The sequence below is a fragment of the Barbus barbus genome, assembly GCF_936440315.1.
Source record: "Barbus barbus genome assembly, chromosome: 48".
Classification (NCBI taxonomy): Eukaryota; Metazoa; Chordata; class Actinopteri; order Cypriniformes; family Cyprinidae; genus Barbus; species Barbus barbus.
Window position 1 is genome coordinate 13,056,534 of NC_136726.1, and position 23,984 is coordinate 13,080,517.

Consider the following 23,984-nt stretch of genomic DNA (forward strand, 5'->3'; position numbering starts at 1 on the left):
GTAAAAAATGTTTTTATCATTTAGATTCAAAATGGTGGAACTCCAGATCTGCCTTCAGCAGGAATTTTGCCTGGGCCCGATTCAATAGGATACCCATATTCAAATAACTCATTAATGAGTAAGTACACTGAATCAATCTCACTTAAGTGAATCGCATGTAATATTCTCAAGCGAATACACTAAACGAATCTCTGCCTGCAGGTGACAACTCCCATCTCAGTATTGACATCATGGAAGAGCCGGGATCCAGCAGCCCCAGTAACGACGAGGCAGCCATGGCCGTCATCATGAGCCTCCTAGAAGCTGACGCTGGCCTCGGCGGTCCTGTGGATTTCAGCGACCTTCCCTGGCCTTTGTGAAACCACAGCAGACTCCCACCAGGATGCTCATCGGGTCCAAGGCTAAACAGGTCTAACCGCAGGTCACCACAGAGGCTCCTGGTCAGGAAGTGCACAGCAGTGGTGTGCGGAGGCTAACGCGCCGTGGCCGTTAGATACGGGACCTCCTACTCAAAGCACACAGAATGGTTGTGCTGCATACTTCTTTCAACCGCCTCCTATTGAACGGCGATCTGTGCATTTCCCATGATTCTCACACGACTTTTCCTGACCTGCCTGTTTCTCTGTAGATACCGGCCTGGATTATTCCTGTGGTACCCATCAGCAAACATGGATATCTTTCTATACATATATAAATATATATACCATTTTGTTTGTTTAATGTTTTTACACTACAAAAGTTGTTGAAATGTTAAATATTCTATATGCAGATTGTAACTAATATTGTAATTCTATGTAAGATTTCTTTATGCAAAATATATATGGTAAAAGTGTAACGTATCAGCAGTGGATATTTTTAAAATAAAAATCTTGTCTTCAACTTTTTTTTTTTTTGCACTTTACTGCCTATTATTAATGATTAATTTTTACCTTGATGAATAATAAATATGCTGGCTGCCCCAGATTATCAAAGTCTTTTGGAGAATTGTTAGAGATGTTTCCTCATGGAGTTCTTCTCAAGCCTGCTTCAGTTGATGTCTCTTTCCCTGGCTTTTGATTGGTCCATGGCTGAGATATTTTTGTTCGATGTTGCCATCCAGTGGTAAAATCTTTGAGGAAATTAATGTGTTGTCAGGGGAAGGAGACTATAGCTTAAGTTCTGAAAAATCGATTAGCACTATTGTGAATTATTTTGTAGGTCAAAAACATTTTATAAGCATAATTTAATTCGAGTGACAAAGTGTGATTGAACTTTTTTTATTTTTTTTAAAGGTGAATAGCAAACGTTTCTTGAGCAGCAAATCAGCATATTAAAATGACTTCTAAAGGATCGTGTGACACTGAAGACTGGAGTAATGCTGCTGAAAATTCAGGTTTTCCGTCACAGAAATAGATTATATTTAAAAACAAAATGAAATACAAAAGTTATTTTACTTTGTAATATTTTTTCACTATATTACTGTTCTTACTGGGGTTTTACAAAATACAGCTTTGATGAGTATAACAGACTTCGGTACAAAATCTTAACCACAAAACTTTTTGAACTGATGTATATAGATATTTATGTACAAACATTTATATTTCACTAAAAAAAAAATTTTATTTTTGCATCAACATTTTCATGACAATACAATGATGACAGGGAAATGTGCTTAAAGGTATAGTTCACCCAATCATAAAAATTCTGTCATTAATTACTCACCCTCATGTTGTTCCACACCCGCAAGACCTTCGTTCCGGAACACAAATTAAGATATTTTTTGATGAAATCCAAATTTTAATTTTTGGGTGATCCATCCCTTTAATTGTTGCAAAAATGCATATTAAAAGATTTAACTTTATCTATACAAAATTTCATTTTTATTTTGTGTGATCCTGGGATCTACCTATAAAATTCTATGAAAACATGACAAATGAATTATAGTAATTTCTATATTTAGAACCAAATCTAATGAACCAAGCATACTGATTTGATCATGTTTATTAAAATAACATTCCTCAAGCAAGAGGAACATCTCTCCTGATGCACCTCACTGCAGCTACAAATAACAAAATGAATTGTACAGTACAATAAAAACATGTGACATCACTTCAGTACTGGTTCAGAGGCCATGCATCACAGTGAAGCTCCACAGGTGCTCCTTACACCCCGTCCATGTGACAAAACCAGAAGGGCTTCTCATTTCATCGCATGGTGCTCCAGTGGATTGTGCTCCATTTTATTGCCAAGTTAAACAGCAGTAGCTACACAGCACCACAACATAGTACAATATCTTCAGATACTAATCAAAGGAGTGATTATCAACTTTGAGTGTCTAATTAAATTAAAAAAAACTCCTTTGGTTGAGTTCTATGAGGAAAAGAAAGGCAAAGTGTCCAAAGGTCATGTGCTGCCGCTGCGATCATCTTTGAGACTCTTAAGGCAGGAGAGGACTTGAAAGGCAATGCGGTCTTGGCAGCGGGACTTGGCTGGCCTCTCTCTGCAGTGCTCCAGTGGTGACGTTGTGTGTATGTGTGTGTGAGAGGGTCAGATGGCCGGGGACGAGGCGTCGGGATCAGGATCATATTGGTGGCTGGGCTGAGGGTGGTTGGGGAGGATGTCTAGTTCGTCCACCTGAGGCCCGGGGTGCATCACCACCAGCTGGTCTTGAGGGATGTCTGCGGCAGCAGCGGCCAGGTTAGTGATGGACTTGCTTTTCACGCACTGGAAGTCCACGTGTCGGCTTTTGCCTTCCTCTTTCTCCCAGGACATGCGGATGAAGGGCCGCTGGACGTAGTTGTAAATGACCTCAGGACGCCCGCCGGGCCGCTTCTTTACTTTCTCTTTGTAGGTTGGGTAACCTAGGTGCAAACATAGGCGCAACATTGGCAGGAATGCTAATTAAAGGGATAGTTCAACTATCCCTTTAACGTTCCAAACCTGTATGATTTTCTTGTGGAACATAGAAGATATTTTGAAAAATTTTGGTAACCAAACCATTTTGGTTCCCATTGAATTCCAGTGTATTTTTTTCCATTGTATTGTTTTTTTTTCATACACCGTGTCAATTTAAAAAAAAAAATTTTAATGTTATAAAAATTGTATATTTTCAAAGATTTTTTAACGTGTATGTGCATGTGTACATTTTTTCTTTTTTCTCAGATTACACACCACCATACAAAGTGTCAATTTTCAATTTGAAGTGTATAAAATAAGTTAATTTATGCGTGTATGTATATATTTTTTTCCTCAGTCTGTACTGTACTGTCATATATATATATATATATATATATATATATACACACACATTATATATACACGTGTACACACACACACACACACACACATACATACATACATACATACATATATACACACATACATATATACACACATACATATATACACACATACATATATACACACACACACACACACACTATGTTGCCAAATGTATTGGGTCATCCCCTTCTAATGAACAGGTTTGACTACTTTAGTAATTTCCATGAGTACAAATCTTAATGTTTAAGCATATAATATATTCTAGGGAATTGTGTGCTTCTAATTTTATTGCAACAGTTTGGACAGGACCCTTTTCTAGTCTAACATGACAGTGCCTCCGTGTGCTTGACTGGTCTGCATAAAGCAAAGTCCTATTCCCAGCTGAACACCTGGTGTGACTTTAAATGCAGACCTTGAGCCGAAAACTCATCACCAGACACATATACAAATAACATGAGAAACATGAGGTTTATCTTCAATGTTAGAGTTTTTTTTTTCTTTACATTTTTGCTGTCACACCATAGGACATATTGATATGTCAACTATCCATATATATACTTATATAGGTTTTTATCATTTATAAGTTTATATACAATGCAAACTATTAATTCTTTATTTTTCTTTAACATTTATTTGAACTTTATTAAGAAAATATTATTGCAAAGAAATTAATAAAAAGTTCTATTTACTACCATTTTCTTCCTGCAAATTATTATATAGAAGATATTTTGTAGAATGTTAGTAACTAAACAGTTTATTTCATTGGTTTCCATTGACTTCCATTGTATTATTTTGGCCAATAGGAACTAAACTGTTTGGTTATCAACAATCTTCTATTATAGAAAGACATATCGGTGAAATTGTGGGTTGATTATCCTTTTAAATGAGCAAATGAGCTTATTTAATTTCTGTAAACAGCCCATTTTTCCACCCATCCTGATATTCTGTGTCTTACCTTCAATGCCTAATCGAATCTTCTTCAGTCCTCTCTCTTTCAAAACCGACTTGGCGACGTCTCGGTTCTCAATGTATTTGAAGAAGCGGTATAGTTTTGTGCTATATATAACTGCAGGACACAAAAACAAAACCATTATGAACTTGAGTGGAAAAATTACACAAAATCCTACAAACAGATTACTTACAAACCTACACTGATATTTGACACATCCTGTCTTTTCAGGCTAAAATCAAAAGTCTCGCTTATGTTAGCATATTGCTATGTGGTTGCTACCCATATTGTCATCTACGAGGTCAAAATCATAACAGCACACAGCAAGCTGCACAATTTGAGGTTTCATTCAATGTTCGTAGCTATAAGGGCCAAAGGTGTTCAAAAACCACATGCACACACCACTAATAAGTGATCACAATCAATTCTCATAAATCCCCTGAGAAATTACCCATAATGCAGTAGCACTGTGATTGACAAATAGATAGCAGTGTGTAATTGAGGTGCAGGTGAAGTGAACTGACTCTGTGAGTATTCCTCTCCCATCTGCGGCGGATACTCCTCATCCCAGTCCACCACGTCGTCGTCGGTCAGCACCACCACATGACACTCCCTCTCTCCACTCTGAGCGCTGGCCACCATCAGAGGCAGCACCATCTCCTCCAGATAGCACTCAAACTGCCGCCGGGCGCCATCATTAGACAGCTCATGCATGAGTGCACCTGCAGAGCGTGATTCAAATCAGCTCATTACGATTCAGCGGCTGACTTACTGATTCAATCCGGCCATATCATGACATATACAAGATATTTTCAATTAAAAAAAGCAGTTACAATGTAAACAGGTCACACTATCAGTGTCCAGTGACCCATATCTGACAATCACACCGGATATGGCACTGCTCTCTTGTGTTTACCATCCTCAGACATCCGAAACGCTCGGAATACCGTCCAATTCCGCCATTGCGGTGACAATCAGAGCATTTTCCAACACAAAAAGATGAATCCGTTTAGTGCATTTGTCATGTTAATGAATACTCACTGAGGTCTCTGCACTTGATGGTGCTGTAGTCAAAGGTGATGCAAAGGTAGTCACATGCCTCCCTCAGCTCCGGGATGGATATCCCATCAGGGCAGCGGATTATCCCTGATTTGTAGTAATCCTGCCGGTTAAAAGTGAGAGACGCAGAGAAAAAAACAAACAGGCGGCCATTACTGAAGCAGCACTTATTCCAAAGAGAAGCAAATGGCTTCGATGCCAGACAGACACACACCCCCCCTGCTTTTCCCACTCTTCACACGCACTGATCCATTTAAAGCCAGCCAAACGTGGAAAGAGCTCAGCATACGGACAGCATGAAGACGCTCAACAAAACACTTCACTGAAAAAAAGAGGGGTTCAATATGGCTATTATTTCTGTAGTGCTGTCCTGATTTTTCCACTGAGCTGAGCCTCACGGTAGAAGCTTAACCCTTTCAGTGCCACAGAGATGGGTTTGTAACGAATGCCAAGGTAGTCCAAATAAAGCTGGCCATGACATCCATCTAAAATTCAGTTTTTCTCAGATTACACTGTTGTTTTCAAAATGTTTTAAATATGCATATGCATATATTTTTAAATGTAAATATGCATCTTTTTTTTATTACAAATTTGACTACTTTTTATAATTTTTTATAAATGTAGTCTGTATAAAATGCAAAATATTTCTTCTTTAACATTTATTTTAACTTTATTAACAATGTATTATTGCTGAGAAGATTTTAATCCAGTCTTCAGTGTCACATGATCCTTCAGAAATCACTCTAATAAGATGATTTGCTGCTCAAGAAAATAATCTTATTTTTGATGTTGAAACAGTTGGCTGCTTAATATTTTTGGAGAAAAAGTAAAAAAATATATATTTGAAATTTATTTGATTAGCATAATGCACCATTGCCGAGCATTTTAAACATTTTAATTTCTTTTGAAAATAACTAAAAGACCCCCAAACTTTTCAACAGTAGTCTACATCATTTTTTTTTTTTTCTGGTCTAATAATTCAATAATTCATGAGTCTCTAGCTGCAACTTCATAAACTGTTGCTGAGTTTTATTTATTGTAATAACATTTATTGTTTGTGTACACAGATGCCTTATATATATTTAAGAAATATATGCAATTTATATTTATATATAATATAAATCATTTATTTATTATATATATATATATATATATATATATATATATATATATATATATATATATATATATATATATATATATATATATATATATATATATACACACACACACACACACACATACATATGTGTGTATTTATATAAACATAAATATACACAGTAAACATTATGTAAACAAACTTATTTTGGATGTAATTAATTGTGACAGCATTTTTGACTGCATATATTTTATAACTTTTATAAATATAGTCTGTATAAAATGCGAAAAAAAAATCTTTAACATTGTGTACACTGATGGCTTATGTGCATATATAAGAAATATATTTATATTTATGTATAAATAAATAAATATATATTAAATTTAATATATATTAAATATATATATTTATATTAATCAATAATACTTTTATTCCGGTCCTCACAAACAAATTTTCACAAAATAAATAAAATACATATATAATATATGATATAATATTTAAAATATATAAAAAACAAAAAAAAAACAGTCATTTGAATGAAACAATCATCCAGACTATCTGTTTTAATTGATTTAATCTGTTTTAAATAAGTCTTAATTGATTTCAAGGTCAGTAAAGTGATCAGGCAGGAAAAGAATACAAAACATGCTGGCACTGACTCTGAAGATAATAACGGAAACCAAAGAAACCAGACAGTGGGGAAAACGTTCTGCCGAGTTAACATTTTTATATGTGAAATACATCTGCAATGAGCTTTAACAAAACTGCTCTTTGTGATGAAGTCATGTGAATTTTGATACTGCAGTCTAATCCGGCACTTAATCAATAGTGCACTAGGCCAAAGAGATATTTAAAAACTCAATAAAGATTTTAAAGCATAGTGCACTCACCAAAATGGCTCTGAACACGGTGGAGCTGATTCCCTCAGCAACCTCATACTCTCCCTTTTCATTAGGACGCGTGAAGTTGTGTTCCCGTCCAGATCCAAACATCCTTCAAGACAACGCCCACCAGTTATTTATTAAAAATGAAGTGAATTTATTAATAAGTGACTGAAGTTGATCCTACCTGCCGAGCATGGTGTTGGGTTGAGCAGTGAAGATGGATGGGTCGACCACAAAACGGGTGTTGTCAACAATCAGTGTGACTCTCTCGGCAGTCCTCAAACTGCGAGGGCCCTCCTTGATGTTTTCGCACACGTAGATCATGTCAGAGCTGTGGGTTTTACCATGAGGGTCACCATAGAATAGGCTGGAAGTGCATGCTTTCTGAGGCCTGGGACTCGTGGAGCGCGATGAGCAGCCTGCATCCCGTTCACGGTCTGAGCAAACAACATGGAAGTTAGACAGGAGTCAAACAATTGAAGCAAGCCTCAATCAAACAAGTCAAGCCTCCCAGTACTGACTTGAGAATCAGTAAACGTTATATGCCATCAGTAAACACAAACAATAAATGTTAACACAATCAATACAATTCAGCAACAGTTTATGAAGTTGCAGCTAGAGAATTTAACCCTCATGATTAAATTATTAAACCAGAGGAAAAATAAATATATATATATTTTTTATGTAGACTACTGTTGAAAAGTTTGGGGGTCTGTAAGATTTTTTTTTTTATTAAAATGTTTAGAATGCTATGCAAAGGTGCACTAAATCAATCAAATTTCCAGGGGTCCTCCTCCGCTTGCTCCATACAGGCTCATTTTGACTAGCTCTCCCTCCAGCTGAGCTCCACACGGCTGACCACTGCCAGGAAAAGCCAACACACAATCAAATACACACGTGAGCATTCGAATGCTGAGGGAGGGCTGGTCCGAGTGCATCTCTCCACAACGTGAGGAACTCACAGAGCGCCTACAATAAACTTACATGAACTCTGGGCTCTAAAAGAGATGCTGAGTGCAGGAAGTGCGATGACAGCAAAGCGCAATTTCTCACTGTTTCCTGCAAACCTGCTGCATGACACAAAAGGACAGCAGCGCAGCTTCATTTTCAAATGTATTTAACTTTAAAAAAAAATTCTCAAAAAACAAAAATATTTTTTCATGAGCAGCAGATCAGCACATTAGAATGATTTCTGAAGGATCATGTGACACTGAAGACTGGAGAAGTGGCTGTTAAAAATTCAGCTTTGCCACCACTGAAGTAAATTACATTTTAAAATATATTACAACAGAAAACCTATTTTAAAATGTAGTAATATTTCACAACATTTCATCAAGTAAATGCAGCCTTGATGAGCATAAGGTACTTCTTTCAAAAACATCTGACTGACCACAAATTTTTGAGAGAGAGAGAGAGATATATGAATAAAATGTTTATATGAATTACAAAGAATTCATTATCTGTCTATAAAAAAGGTAGTAGCAGGTAGTAAATTAATGTGTTAAATAGCTATATAATACAACAAATTAATATTAATGTAGGATTGACATTAAAATAAGAAATTTGAAAGATCTGGGAGCTGGTACAGAATGAGAAACCCAAAGCTCACCACTGAGGTGTTGGCGTATGGGTGAGGTGACGTTCCTGATGCAGGGGGTCAGCTGTCCTTCACCTCTCTCATGTGAAGAATCCCTGGAGCGATCACCAGAGCGCCGTCTCTCCCTGGGGTGGTCCAGGGGTCCTCCTCCGCTTGCTCCATACAGGCTCATTTTGACTAGCTCTCCCTCCAGCTGAGCTCCACACGGCTGACCACTGCCGGGAAAAGCCAACACACAATCAAATACACACGTGAGCATTCGAATGCTGAGGGAGGGCTGGTCCGAGTGCATCTCTCCACAACGTGAGGAACTCACAGAGCGCCTACAATAAACTTACATGAACTCTGGGCTCTAAAAGAGATGCTGAGTGCAGGAAGTGTGATGACAGCAAAGCGCAATTTCTCACTGTTTCCTGCAAACCTGCTGCATGACACAAAAGGACAGCAGCGCAGCTTCATTTTCAGCACAGCCTCGTCTGTCAAGCCGCTGTATTGACCCGTGTGATCACAGATGATTCATTCCCATTTGTCTTTATTTTATTCACATCACGCGCGGTGCTTGTGAGAAAAAGTGACTGGGGTTTAATTTTAACCTAATCCTTTCAGGCGACGGCCTATATTAAAAATTCAATAATACTTCATTTAATTTAGAAATCCATAAATAAAAAATCTGAAATAAACCCACAGAGAGAAATATTCACAAAACTAGCCCTGGTCTCTTCTATTTAGTATTTTTAACATTAATTGTACTAACATAAAGCATTTTTATTAATAAAATTGAATTTTATTTTTAAATTTTCAGTTCTTATTTTAATTAACATTTCAGTAAAAACAATTTGGGTAGTTTTTGTTTTTTAATGGCTGTATGTTTATTTTTTATTCTTTTATTTATTATTTTGTTTTTTTGTTAATTGTTTAGTTTTAGTTATTTTGGTACGTCAAGTTAAACTAAATAAAAATGAGAAAGAGAACTAGATTAATTTATATATAATTTATCTTATTTCAAGTAACAAACTAGTTATAGTTTTAATTAACTATAACAACCCGGATAGTTATAATGATAAATATAAAGTTATAAAATACAAATAAATCCTTTATAATCCCAGACATCATTTGAAGCCTCCAGACTGCCTATGCCCAGACCAGGTGCTGTTAATTTTTTCTTGCATTAATACTCATTCCCCAGGGGGCAGAAACAGGATCATTACAAGACAGATGCCCTTGAAGCAAGGAGACTGGAGTGCAGCACACAGACCAAAGCAGAAAACACAGTTAAAAACACAGTCTTTGTGGTCTATGCCTCATTCTTCCCCTGCACTGAAAAAACATAAAGGGTCCATTGAAGCGTGCACGGGCAGAATATTCTGTTTGAATAAATGATGGCCTTGTTTAATCCCAGCGAATGTGCTGCCCAATATGGACCCCTCGATTTATTTCGACTCTCATGACTGCACCAGCCAAAAGCTTTGTGACCCCATTAAGCAACCAGAGCGTAACCAGAGCCCACGGCACCACTATACTCAACAGCAGATACAAATTCAATAAGTTGTGCTGCATGTGTTCTGCTGCGTGTTTTCCCACCTGATGCAGAACACACATGCAACAATCTATAGCATCCCACCGATAAAATCGATGAAATCAGGTCTGTTTTAATATGCAATTTAAAGTGTAGTCACATCACCAATATTTAACTTTAGGCAGCAAAACCCAAAACCTCTTTGCAAGTGCATGTGTTCTCCTGAATATGAACAGAAATCGAATAGAGTGCAAAGTCTAGAGTGACTTTTACAGTCCGTATCAGAGGTAGATTGATCATTTTACAGATACTAACACTTATCTATTTTATCTAGAAATGTCCGACAGATGGCACCTAGTGGTGGGTCTCTAAAGAGTCATAACATGCTGTGTGTTTGATAGGAAACAAAGGTGTTCAAAGATTAAGTATTTTTTGTTTTGTTTGCATAATTATTGCGAACCACTTATTTTCAAATAAAAATAAAACAAGACTTTTATGATTAACAGTTCACAAAACAATGCTTAACATATTATAATTTAGTAAATTATGTAATATAATGGCTTAAATAATATTATGAATAATAGTCATTACTATTATTATAGTATCAATTAAACCACAAGAAAGATAATAATTACCTATATATATATATATATATATATATATATACACACACACTGTGTAAAATATACTCTAAAGGTTATTTCATTACATAAAACAGAATACATAAACTCAAACTATTATATAAAAGCAATATAATGGCTTAAAAACATTCAGAATAACAGCTATTATTATTACTATCATATTATTACAACAAAATATGAAATTATTATTTTATTTTTAATTACCTACTGTTTTATTGCTATACTCTAAATATTAATATATTATTATAATAAATAGTATATACATTATATTACAATATTATATTAATTAAAAGAAAACAACTGATAATATAATGCAATGTAGTATATTGTCTGATTATGTAAAATAGAATAAATGGTTAAAATAATGGTTTTGGATATTGTTTATAAGACACTTTTATTGTTTAAAATAGATCAAAATCACACTTTGCAAACCATTGTACTCCCAACACTTTTCAGTCGCTCCCTCAGTCTTGCTGATTGATATTTTAGCTGCCAAGATCCCAGCCATTAATGCAATGGTGAAACCTGAACTTCAGCTGCACCCTTTAAGTACCATCTGAGCAGTCTGATGACTCCCTAAGCAGCTCACACAGAAATTCATTCAGCACAGGATGGGCTCATTCAGTTTCATATCAGAGATCATTTTCACAGATCCACTGCCAAACACATGCATGATTCCCATATAATTACAAGTCAAGATCATGTTTTGCTTCTCTATTGCATCAGCCCAGAAATGTGCCAGGCAGAAGTAAGTTAGCCCACAACGAATTGAAATGAAGGCATGTCTGTGGTGTCTCCGGACCCCTTAGGGGGACAAGATCATATTCTTGACGAGACAAGCCAACTGTCTGTCTTTCTGTATGTCAATCAATACTAATAATAATAATAAAAAAAAAGACAAGTGCGTTTTAACTTGACTTTTGTTTCCGGGCGCGCAATCCGTTCTGTTACTTACAGAGAAAGTAGCATCAATAATTCAGCACACTGCTGACACCGCTCCTCTAATGTTAAACAGCAAGACAATGCGTTCCTGAAGCGCACTGCCTGCAGACATGCGTTCAAATGACGCATACAACTCATTTCTAAACGATAGAATATTTAATGAGGGAACTACATCTGAAATATCATCTATAAATAAAACTTACTACGCATTTTCTCAGGACTTTACTAAGCAAAACATCCCTCTTTTAAGACTCACTGACACAGTGAAGAGCGTCTACGTACCCGCCTGTCTTTAAAACAAAGCAGCAGGGCAGCAGCTGATGAATGAACGCACAAAGGACGCGCGCTCCTTCACACAACGAGGGCTTGCCAGGCGACTTAGCATCCTCGGGCATTACTTTCAAACTTCAGCATAATGCCAGCACTCCGGTGTAACTTATTCGCTGCGAACACAGCCTCCAAATGCCGCTGTTTGGAAAGAAAGGACGCCCTCAGGTAGGACGGTAGCATAGTAACCTGACGGAGACTCACGCGCCAGAGTGAATGGCTGGTAGCTACTGTGGCACGCGGAGGCTGCCTCGATGACGTAGGCCGACCCTTATAACATCTCCTGATACTGTAGCTTCTCTCATGCACGATAACACACGGGCTGATGAAAGACACGGCGTGATGCGATGGAAAACGAACTCGGTGAACCTCGATGTCCGCAACCGCTCGAGTGTTAAAAGCGTTATACAAGACTTCTCAGAATGACCTTCTATTCTGAATATAGTACAAAGCTTATTTAAAGGTGCAGACAAGTGAGTGTTGTAATGCACCATCTGCCGTCAATTCAAATCAATCGCTATATTGTTTGAAATCACCAGCGTATCCTTTTATAACCTTTACCTATCCTTGACAATCAAAGGTGTGCTTGTAACAGACTAGATAATTAAATAAAATGATAAAAATCTGCTTTAGAAAAGCATATCGTAAGCTGTGCTTTTTTTTACCCTTCCTTTCATTCATAAACAAAAGCTTTTATGGCCATTGTTTCCGACTCCATCCTTACAAGCTGTTCATTTCCCAACGGCCAGCAGGTGGCGCTGACACACAGAGGCGAACAGGTTGTACATTATACGCAGAGGTGCTCTCTCTATAGCCTTTTTCTCATTTAAAAGATGCAAAAACGATTAGAATGGTACTTTTGGGGTGGGGGAGCTTAAATCGTACACTCTGATGCAAAAACTCATGTGGCCATATACAATTTGAAAACTAGGCTGTGAGCAGGGTTAAAATTTGGCCCTGGACAAATCTGGCCCACAAGTTCCTAGTGAATGATTTACTGGGTTATAGGGCCTTAAATTGGAGTAAATAAATGAATAAATAAAACAGGACAGAAACAAATAATGATAGATATGACTTAATTCTTAATAATGCATTTTTGTAGAAAGGAACTTGACAGTGAAGCAATGATTTTGAGCTAAAATGCAGAAAATGTACTGCTATTAAATTCTGTCATCATTTCCTCACTCTCATGCTGTTCCAAACATGTATGACTTACTTTCTTCTGTGGAACACAAAAGAAGATCATTTGTAGAATATTATCAAACCACTTTGGTTACCCTTGATTTCTACTGTATTCTACTGTTTGTATACTGTACAGAAATTACTTGAAATTTTGAATGACATGATGGTGAGTAAATGATGACCATTTTAATTTTTGGGTGAACTATCTCTTTAAGAACTTTAACATTAGTAAATAGTTAACACCTAATTTATATAAGACACTATTTAAACATTTAAAAAGAAAGAAGCTATTAAAGTTATTCTGTTAAATTATCCTTTGCCCTAATGAGATTTAATATAGTTCATAAAATCCAGAATTTAACTGACTCTATTAGTAAGATGGTGGTCACAAGTAAAACAATGGTCCTCATTACCATATGGTTTTTAAAATAATAATAACAAACTATGGAATTTGTAAAAAAAAGTAAACCTGTAGAAACTACAAAAACAACTTCTCCAATTCCCCAATATTTAATATAACATCAGCCAAAACACAATAGGCTATTTGTACAGTGTTAATGTCTGCTGAATTGACAAGTAATTATGAATCTGCGTTTTTTGGCAGTTTACATAGTCGTGGCTGTTTTCAGCCAGCATCACTACAGAACCTTTAATGTTCTCATATCACACGACTGTATAACAATTTTGTGTCACATCTGAATGGATCAAGCGACTTGCGCTGTTTATCATTTTACATTCGGAAGCGCAGCGCACGTTCTTCAGCACTGTGCGGGTGACTGATCCACTCTGCTTTTAAGTGCTGTTGGCGGATGCATTGTGTAGGGCCACTTCACACTTTTGGAGTATTTGCTTTTTGCAGTTTTGCATGAGCTGTAATTTGAAAATTTATGCTAATATGACTTTAAAGCATAGACTGTAAAAAAAAAAAAAAAGTCCTAATATGGGGAGGTCCCTCACTTACACGACCGGCCCACCGGGAATGTCCCGGTACTCCCGATGGCCAGTACATCCCTGGCTGTGAGGGAGAGAAATATAGTGTTTAATGGATTGTACTGTTGTTTTATGACATAGTGAATGTTCAGCTGACGAAAAACTTTCAGTAGACAAAAACTCCATAAAACAGTTTGTGTCATTATAAATACTGTAAGATTATCTATGCCAGCTTCATTTGTATCCACTTTAAATTCAACATGGCATCTAACCTAAGGTCTAGCTTACACCCTGGGTGCTTCTCAATATCCCTCCACCGTCCTCCATCCTATGACCCGGAAACTGATCGAGCTCAGCCATCTTGAAGGACATCTCAATTCTCTAATAGCAACGCCAGGAGGCGAGGAGCGAGGAGTGAGGAGCTATGAGCGAGGATACACAGTCTTTTTCATCGAAAAACCTGACGCACATGTAAATTCTCCTCCCCCTTCTCATCTGTTGTAATAATTTTAATTTATATTTTACCTTTGCAATTTAAATAAACCATACATCATATTTCAACAGGGTATCTTTCTTTATTAATATTTATTTCGAATGTCTTAAAAAAACAAAACTTTAACAACATAAGGGCAGATCCATTTTGCACAGCTGATGATGCTCTGAAGTGACGCTAAAGGGAGCGAGGATATATAATTTCAGTCCTCGCGTTTTTTCCATGCATCCTTCCCTCGCATCCTGAAGGGGTGGAGCTAAGATGCAAGGAAAGGAAACGACACGAGGATGCACAAATAAGAATTGATAAGCACCCCGTCACTGAACATTTGCTTGCACTGTAACCAACGTTCCCTCAAATATTTTTCTTGCTGAGCAAAACTTTTCTCTATTAGGCGGACATTTCGGTCACCTGAGCAAAAACATTCTTTATACCAGACCTGTACAGCGCGTGCAAAAAAAAAAGTGTGTAACTTTTAACTTTAATGTGCTATTTATATTTGATTTGAACCTTGATTTAACTAAATGATGTACATTTTAGGTTACCTGAGAATTTGTTTTACAGTATAATACACTGCCGATCAAGTTTGATCTCTTTTTTTTTTTTAATTAATACTTTTATTTAGCAAGGATGTGTTAAATGGATAAAAAGTGATAGTAAAGACTTATATTGTTAGAAAATATTTATATTTTCAATTAATGCTGTTCTTTTTAACTTTTTATTAGCCTATAATCAAAGAATCAAAGAAAAAAGGTTCCAAAAAATATTAAGCAGCACAAGTTTCAATACTGATAAATCAGAATATTAGAATGATTTCTGAAGGATCATGTGACACTGAAGACTGGAGTAATGATGCTGAAAATTCAACTTTGCTTTACAGGAATACACTATATTTTAAAATATATTAAAATAGAAAACCAATATTAGAAATTGCAATAGCCTAAGAGTTCACACAGTTCATTACAGTTTTTTTTCTGTATTTTTATCAAATAGATACAGCCTTGATAAGCAGAAGTGACTCCATTAAAAAACAAGGTCAATTTTCCCTGGCCTCAAATTTAGGCCCTTAGCCCGGCCCGTGTCCGAGAGCTTAACAGAATTACCAGCCCGAGTCCATCCCGAGCTCAAATCAGATTATACTGTTTCAGCTATTAAAATAGTTCAGTTTTGTATGTAATGGCAAAGTGATTATATATCTATAATTTTTTTTATAAAGTTAATTTAGAAAAACGTTTGGAGCATTTTTTTATTCGTTAAATAAGTTTTTTTCTTTCTTAAAGTAACCACCAAGCGGCCAGCGGCAGGCTGATCATAGCCATGTTTGATCAATTTAGCCTTCTCAAATCATCACGACTTGCCTAAAATAAAATCTATAGATATACTAAAACAGTTCAAGCATATAACAATGTTTAAACGTTAAGCCTAGTGCGCTGCATCCTAGTTTGTGCGGAGAGTGGAAGCTAAAGTGCAGGACATGGAGGCACCAGCGCAATCAAATGCATTTTTTTCAATGGAAACAACTTACGCCTCAATTTTTGCTCATAAAAGTAATGGGGAAGTCGTGGCCTAATGGTTAGAGAGTCGGACTCGTAATCGAAAGGTTGCGAGTTCGAGCCCCCGGCCGGCAGGAATTGTAGGTGGGGGGAGGGAACGTCCAGCGCTCTCTCCACCCTCAATACCACGACTGAGGTGCCCTTGAGCAAGGCACCGAACCCCCAACTGCTCCCCGGGCGCCGCAGCACTGCTCCGGGTGTGTGTTCACGGTGTGTGTGTGTGTGTGTGTGTGTGTGTGTGTGTGTGGATTTGTTCACTACTCACTGCTGTGTGTGTGCACTTGGATGGGTTAAAGGCAGAGCACCAATTTCGAGTATGGGTCACCATACTTGACAATACGTCACGACTAAGAGTAATACATCATTCGGAGGCGAGGCGCTCTTCACAGTCGCGGCACGGTCTCGTGTTGTTTTCACCAGCTCGGCAATTTTTTTCATCACTAACTGATGGATGCCTAAAATATAAAAATAAGGTGAAGCCTAAAACAGGCCCGAGGCCCAGCCCCCGTCTGAACTATGACGTCAAAATTGGCCAGAAGCCCGGCCCTAGAGGCGTAAAAAAGTCAGGGCCCGGGCCGAAATGCAGGGCTCTAGCGTTACCCTCGTAGGAATCACGCTTCTCCCTCGGGGCCCCCCCCCCCATCGTCGGGCCCTTAGAATAGTCCTAACCCCCCCACCCCACCACCCCCTTATGGCGCCCCTGTTGATTGTAACTGTGAAATTGGCATTTCACAGCATTGATATCACTAAAATGGAACTAGCATTGATTAGATAGATTGAAACTCGACTTATACTTTAACAGCAATGAAGGGGGAAGTCGTGGCCTAATGGTTAGAGAGTCCTAATCGGACTCGTAATCCAAAGGTTGCGGGTTCGAGTCCCCGGCCGGCAGGGATTGTAGGCGGGGGGAGTGAATGTCCAGCGCTCTCTCCACCCTCAATACCACGACTGAGGTGCCCTTGAGCAAGGCACGGAACCCCCAACTGCTCCCCGGGCGCCGCAGCATAAATGGCTGCCCACTGCTCCGGCTGTGTGTTCATGGTGTGTGTGTGTTCACTGCTGTGTGTGTGCACGTTGGATGGGTTAAATGCAGAGCACGAATTCCGAGTATGGGTCACCATACTTGGAAGTATGTCACTTCACTTCATGACTCGAGACTTGACTTGGACTTGACTAGGAAAGACTTTAAGATCAGATCAGTGTCGTTATCGCTCTAGACGGGTGCAGCGTGCTTGCACTTGACTGGCAATAAGCCAGAGACTAGAATAAATTAATGGAGTAATAGCATAACCGAGATAAGAAAAAAAATGACATGATTCATCTAGTAGCAATCTCCACTCGTGAAAAGCGCTGCCCTGCACGTTTGATCGCCGCCCAGCAGACACAGGGAGCAGGTATTAGAAACTAGAGGTGCGGCCGCGATCACTGGTGCTTGCCTCATCTTCACCGTGAACACTGCTGTTAAATGCTAAACGTAGGCTAATCCTCTCTTCTTTTGTTTGTCCGACACCGAGGTGCACCACGACCCTCGCAGCTCTACCAACTCGATGTGCTTTAATTTTAATTTTTTATTGGTAAACACCTCTCCGAGAACTTTTTTTTTTTTGTCAGATCTCCACTCTTTTTGTTCAATCAGTTGCATATTTTAACTGCATGTGCATTTTATTTTATTTAAACCTCCATTAAGTTTAAAGTTAATCCATAATCAAGATTTAAATCTGAGTTTAAAGTTACAGTGCAAATATTTGGCTACTTAAATCCAGGATCAAAATGATCGGTTAAAATGTAAACCTCCTTATTTTTAAAGGTTTAAAGTTTGGTGCAAAATAATTATTAGATAAACATTGATTTAAGCTAGATTTAAAATTAATCATTGCAAAAAAAAATTAAAAAATTTTTTTTAAACAGCATTTTTGTATGACTGTCTTTATGAGTTTGTCTGCATCCATATTGCAGGTTTCCTCTCACATGTAAAGTTTGGTAGCAGTTATTTCTTCTAGTTCTTTCAAAGCAGTTCTTTTTGCGTTTCTGCTCACATGTTTTTAAATCTGTTTCATTGAGGTTCCAAATAATGGCTCATTGGCTTAGATATAACACCTAGAAGCATATATTCTTCTTATGCACACATGCAAAGTATTGCAGCTGTTATTTCTATGAAATTATGTTGTCTTTGCTATTCTGTTACTAATAAAATAGCTTTTTTCACTGCTTGTCCTATTTTGGCACAATCCCTAAATTGAACTTGAGTAGTTTTACTAAGGGCACCCATCTCACATGAAATTACGACTTGGACTTGCCTATTTTGACTCGGGACTTGACTCGAGAATTGAATGCAAATGCAAAGACTCGAGACTTACTTGTGACTTGCAAAACAATGACTTAGTCCCACCTCTGGAATTCAGTATACACACTGAAACAACCAGCATGATGCACAAAAACATACAATATAAACTAGGGCTAAGTAATGACACTCATTTCATGAACTGATTCAATATCAATTCACAAGCTCTTAATCAATTAGATTTTGATTCGATTGGCTATTAATCAGTTACAGTACAGGTACAATATATCAATTAATGCTGTAAACTATACCGGAAACCTTGTAAGTTGGTACATTACTATTAAAGGTTAAAACGAACAACAGATGGTGTTCATTTTTTTTACTCCAATGTTGAAATTTAAACATTTTAATGGTGGCTGTCATGAAAACTGAAAATTATGAAGTTGTGTTTACGCATTGACAGAATCGACAAAACAGAGCGATCTTGGAATCTAAAAAATCTACCTATTTAAGAATCTAATCTCTTTTTTTTCACTTAATCAAAATGATCTATTAAAATTGATTATGGTTATCAACTCAGCCTCATATATTAGCTATGTAAATAATGGCTTTAGCATTTGGACCGAACCACAATGAATTTAACTGTACAAGAACGTTTACATTCACATATTCAATTTCAAATGCGTGCAGTGTTTTTGAAGACAGACTTCAGAAAATCCATGCAGCAGATGGACACTCCTATGACTGGGAATCTCTGTTATTTTCCAGTCTTACCTTAAGTGTCTGCAGATTCTCCTAGACCGACATGTTGTCCTTTGATCCCAATTTTCTGAATGGCTAGAGTGGCTGTCATAAAAGCTAGAACGTCCTGCCATCTCAGGAGAGTTTATATTACTGGACCGTTACGCCTTAAGGTCTCATATCCTAGTAGAGCAAAAAGAATTGAAACAATGTTTTCATTCTACTATCTGTTGCCAAAACTTGCTATGATGCTTTTAATTTATTAATTTCATCTGACCAAATTTCAGATTTTATGTGCACAAACAATTGCATGAAAATTCAAATGTGGTTCGATTAAAATTCAACTATAGATAATCACACACTGTGTGTAATCGTAATTTTGAAACAACCCAAACGAATCATAAAATAAGAATCCTCTAGAAATCAAATAAGATTTACTGGATAAAGTGAAATTCATACAGGATTTCTGGATATGGATTTGATTCTTAGAGCCCTACTGATATTGTGTAATTTTTTACAAGAACTCTAACGTTACTTGTTTTACTGGAATGTTTTTTTTTTCTTTTGGACAATTATAGTTGTAAAGTTTATTTTTTTCTTTACTATTCTATACATGAATAATATTTTTAGCTTTAAATGATTATTCTCTAAGAAAAAACAAGTCAAATGATCCTTCTGGTTCCGATTATTACAAAAAGATGGGAGATAATGTTTATAAGAAGATGTACAATTCCACAAGTATTCGTTTAGTTGAGCTAGTAACAAATAAAATCTCCAAAAAGCCCACAAAACTGACCAAGTACTCCAACCTAGGTAACCTGGTTCACCAAGCTATCTAGTTAGCGTTTAAAAGTGAGCGCTAATCAAACACAAACGATCTCTCACCTGTTTCCGCTGAACGCTGAACTTTCTCCGCGTGGTGTACGTTTGAGCTTACTGACAGAAGTTAATAGCTAGCATTAATTTACATTAGCGTGTTCTTCACCGTTTACGATGGGATGCAATGTTGACAGAGATGAAGAGGCTACATGGCTAACCGGGAGACAAGTTAACTAAGCTGAATATCGCGAGAACACACGGGACGTCGTCATAGAAACCACCTTGCTTACAGCTGAAGAGGAACACGCTGCTTTTGAGATATTTACATTGCTGCCATAAAAGGCGCGCTACAAAAATAGAATGCAGAGAGTGTACTGAAATAATATTATTTAAAATTATTACAACAAAAACGAAAAAAGTAGAAGTAGAAATAAATTTAAAGAGCAGGCTAAACCAATGTAGGCCAATGCCTAAATGTAAAGTGCGCGATGTGAGACATTTAACACAACAGTGAACAGTTTTTTTATATTTATTGTACATTGTCATCATAAATAGAAGACACTCAAAAATGACTTTTTATCTGGGGTTTTTTTTCTTAAAAACAAAAAACATTTGGTCCAACTGCTCGTTTACTTTTTTCTGGGTTCAGATCTAGCCTATGTTACGAATAAATAGCCTACATAAAAGAGCTTTGAGCTGTCACGGCTTAGCCGTTAAAAATGATGGCAACTACATTAAAAAAATATAAATACATTTTGTATAGAAAAAAATAAATAATTTTAATACAATTATTAAGGCTTGAACAGAATGGCTTGACTTCAGTCCCTGAGTTCACATGAAACAAATTCAGTTTTTACGACGGGTTCATAAGTTTTTCCAAAACGGCAATGATATCTTCAGCTTCTCTTGGATTTAGATCCTTCAGATTGGGAATAATATCTGGAAGAAGTCCTGTTTTCTCTTCGTTTTTCTTCTCTGAGGCCGTGTGGATTTCCCGAAGTTTCGTCTGAAGCCAGTCTTGCCTCAGTTCCACATGTTTATGCACCCCGAGGTTGTGCATAAGCTGGACTTCATTGATAGCCCTTTTGCTTTTTGATGAAAAAACAAAAAAACTTTATCATACATTGGAAAAAAAAAAAAAAGTTTTGAATTGGAAAAATATTAGCTACAGCATGTAGTACTTACCCCAGTGGCTTGCTATCTCCATGTGTTGAAAATAATAATATGCAGATGGAGATAAGTACAACAGTTTTCTCCAAAAGGCCAAGATTGATGGAAACCATTTTATGAACCTTGAAAATAGAAATAAATGCGTTTATGGTAATAATAATTTTATAATCGTAATAGCCTATTTAATTTGGAACAAAATTAGTAGGGTATATAGAACTAAATATATCGCTAAGTTAAAAAAAAAACAATTTAGAGTCAACTCACCATTGCTGGGTATTGAGTAACAGGTTGCTGGAGTTCGCGCATCAGCCTATCAGTTCACATTAGATTTGGTTCTCAGTTCACAGGGTCCTTATATAGCTCTGTGTCCATTGATGAGCCGCCTTCATTATTAGTGATGATGTCACCCCGTGCCTTAATGAAGAATGCGCGTGACAACACCACCAATAATTCAGCCCTCGTTAAAACCCGCCCTTGAATTTGAACTTATGTGCGTAAATTAGTGGTACAGTTTCCTTAAGTAGCAATAATTACACAAACAAATAAATATATATTTTTTATTTAATTCCAAAGGGGAAAAATGTCAATACAAAATTAAAAATGCCTTAATTTTAGTTTGGTACTGCTCAGTTATTTAAATCAGGGAGTAAATTATTTCTATTATATTATATTAGCCTATATTATATTATATATATAATATCTAATTATACATATTATCTAATTTTAATTTCATGATGTTTGCTGCCTGTGTATGATCTTATTAACATTAGCAAAGGCTGCATAAATTGTACATATTGATATATATATTAATCTCCTTATAAACTTATCTTTGAAGGGTATATATAGGCTTTTTTTCTTTTATTTTTCTGAAGTAGTTGCTTCCACCTAGACCAATAAAATGTTAAAACGTTTTCCAGATTTCCTCTGAAAATGTACAGAAAAGGTATTCATTTATAGACTGCAACCATGATAACAGCTGCTACATGTTTTCTCTATCAGGTGGTAATCCAGCCAAAGAACCTGCTGCAGTCACAGGTGTCCAGAGGGGCACCTGGGTAGGTGGACGGCTCTGTCCTACTTTTATGGCCACTGGATGACAGATTAGGTAACTATGAGCGAAGTTTTCTAAATGTAGCCCAGGAATAGCTATGTCATGACACAGAGTGTGTTTGGGTACCTAAACAGGTCTGACCCGTAGATCTTACCTCGTGGTGTGGTTAGGGTTTCTCTCCAAGCTATGGGCTTCTGACTCAAGAAAAAATGGGGTATGACGACAGGGAGCAAGCAGTCCGAAGACATACCAGGCAATAAGCATTGATTCAGTCTGTAAATTATAGAGGACAGGAGAGATCGTCACCCAATATCTGCGTTTTATGCAATAATCAGCAAAGTGCATGTAAGCTGTATCCAATACTGCTTATTCTAGAAATGTTCACTGCATCTTGTGCATTGCACCTGTCCATGAACTACTGTTTCATCCTTTGGCATTCTGTAAAACAAACTTCGCAGGTGGTAAGCAATTCAAGTTGTTTACATACCAAATTCACAAGATTTATGGCTGAAAAGGCCCGCATGTTGAAGATGTTTGACCCCATCCCTGTCTTTTGCAGTACTGTGTATGGGCTGAAGTGAACATGGCCTGTTTAGATGACACCCACCAAACAAATAGACCTTTGACCCTTACAAGAGATCCCTAGCACAGTCCTAACAATCCTCAGCAGTATTTAGACCCTTTGGAGGCAAGAGGGGGGACCTTTCAACCCCAGAACTGCGGTTCTCATTACCTCATGCTTTATCGATGCAGGTCATGTCATCAGCAGTGTGTGTTACCACTACACATGATAATTCAGGAGAATTCAGGGGGAGATATCAAGTCACCTAGGACACCCTATTTTTTGGTCTTTCTCAAGGTTTATTGAGTGGTAAAATGTTTATTACATGGGCTGATTTGAACACAACATTTGATGATCAAAATGAATAGCGACACATGTTAATAACTGGCACCTGAAAGCATCTGACAACAGGTGAAATGTTCTAATTTTTACAAAGGGGGTATTATCATAAAATATTGGTTCTGAAACATTTTAAGATTTATAGTTATATTTTAGAAAACGTAATTTGTGTAACATTATTTTATAGTTATTTTATACTGCCCCCCCCCCCCCCAAATACAATGCAACAAGATTTGCTTTTTATTGAAATAAATGATAGATGCTTGGAAAACTGAAAGAACAGAATTGAATAGAATAGAATAGAATAGAATAGAATAGAATAGAATAGAATAGAATATAGACAGGTCTGGTGTGTAATTTTGTATTTACAGCTATGATACATACTGTAATACAAACAGAAATGATTATAATGTGCAGTGTATTAGAATACAATAGAGACAAGTCTGGCATGTATTTGTGTATTTCCTGCTATGATACAAAAAGACAGAAAATATGTGCAATGTGCAATGTTTTAGAATAGAACAGAAAAGAATATAGACATGTCTGGATTTACAGCTGATACATTGTATAAACACAGAAAATCGGTCC

The 23,984-nt window shown here is 36.9% G+C and overlaps 2 protein-coding genes across 5 annotated transcripts in view; one reads left to right on the plus strand and one right to left on the minus strand.

Moving 5' to 3' along the window:
- The window catches only part of bmal1a (basic helix-loop-helix ARNT like 1a), a 15,465-nt gene extending 14,491 nt beyond the window's left edge, over positions 1 to 974 (plus strand). For both annotated transcript variants that reach the window (XM_079412245.1, XM_079412246.1), the window contains exons 18-19: positions 25 to 118; positions 202 to 974. In XM_079412245.1, coding sequence (XP_079268371.1) covers positions 25 to 118; positions 202 to 359 — 252 coding nt within the window. In that variant the 3' untranslated portion in view covers positions 360 to 974. The remainder of the gene's footprint in view (positions 1 to 24; positions 119 to 201) is intronic.
- btbd10a (BTB (POZ) domain containing 10a) lies at positions 900 to 20,533 on the minus strand. Of its 3 annotated transcripts, XM_079412248.1 has the most exons (9): positions 20,341 to 20,533; positions 19,489 to 19,638; positions 8,862 to 9,064; positions 7,437 to 7,689; positions 7,259 to 7,361; positions 5,252 to 5,372; positions 4,735 to 4,932; positions 4,217 to 4,327; positions 900 to 2,840 (listed from the first exon to the last, which is right to left on the minus strand). In XM_079412248.1, exons 2-9 carry the CDS (start codon positions 19,587 to 19,589, stop codon positions 2,527 to 2,529), a joined length of 1,404 nt encoding a protein of 467 aa, XP_079268374.1. In that variant the 5' UTR covers positions 19,590 to 19,638; positions 20,341 to 20,533; the 3' UTR covers positions 900 to 2,526. The 3 variants fall into 3 exon arrangements, with proteins under 3 accessions (XP_079268374.1, XP_079268375.1, XP_079268373.1); XM_079412249.1 differs by lacking the exon at positions 19,489 to 19,638 and having other exon boundaries at positions 20,341 to 20,523; XM_079412247.1 differs by lacking the exons at positions 19,489 to 19,638; positions 20,341 to 20,533 and adding an exon at positions 12,231 to 12,716.
- Positions 20,534 to 23,984: the final 3,451 nt, after the last annotated feature.

Excerpts from the sequence above, each read along its gene's own strand:
- btbd10a (XM_079412247.1), bottom strand. The coding sequence starts at position 12,343 with ATGCCCGAGGATGCTAAGTCGCCTGGCAAGCCCTCGTTGTGTGAAGGA. Across the intron at positions 9,065-12,230 it reads TTTGTTTTAAAGACAGGCGG|TGGTCAGCCGTGTGGAGCTC; the intron begins GTACGTAGACGC and ends TTTTCCCGGCAG. Across the intron at positions 7,690-8,861 it reads CATACGCCAACACCTCAGTG|ACCGTGAACGGGATGCAGGC; the intron begins GTGAGCTTTGGG and ends TTGTTTGCTCAG.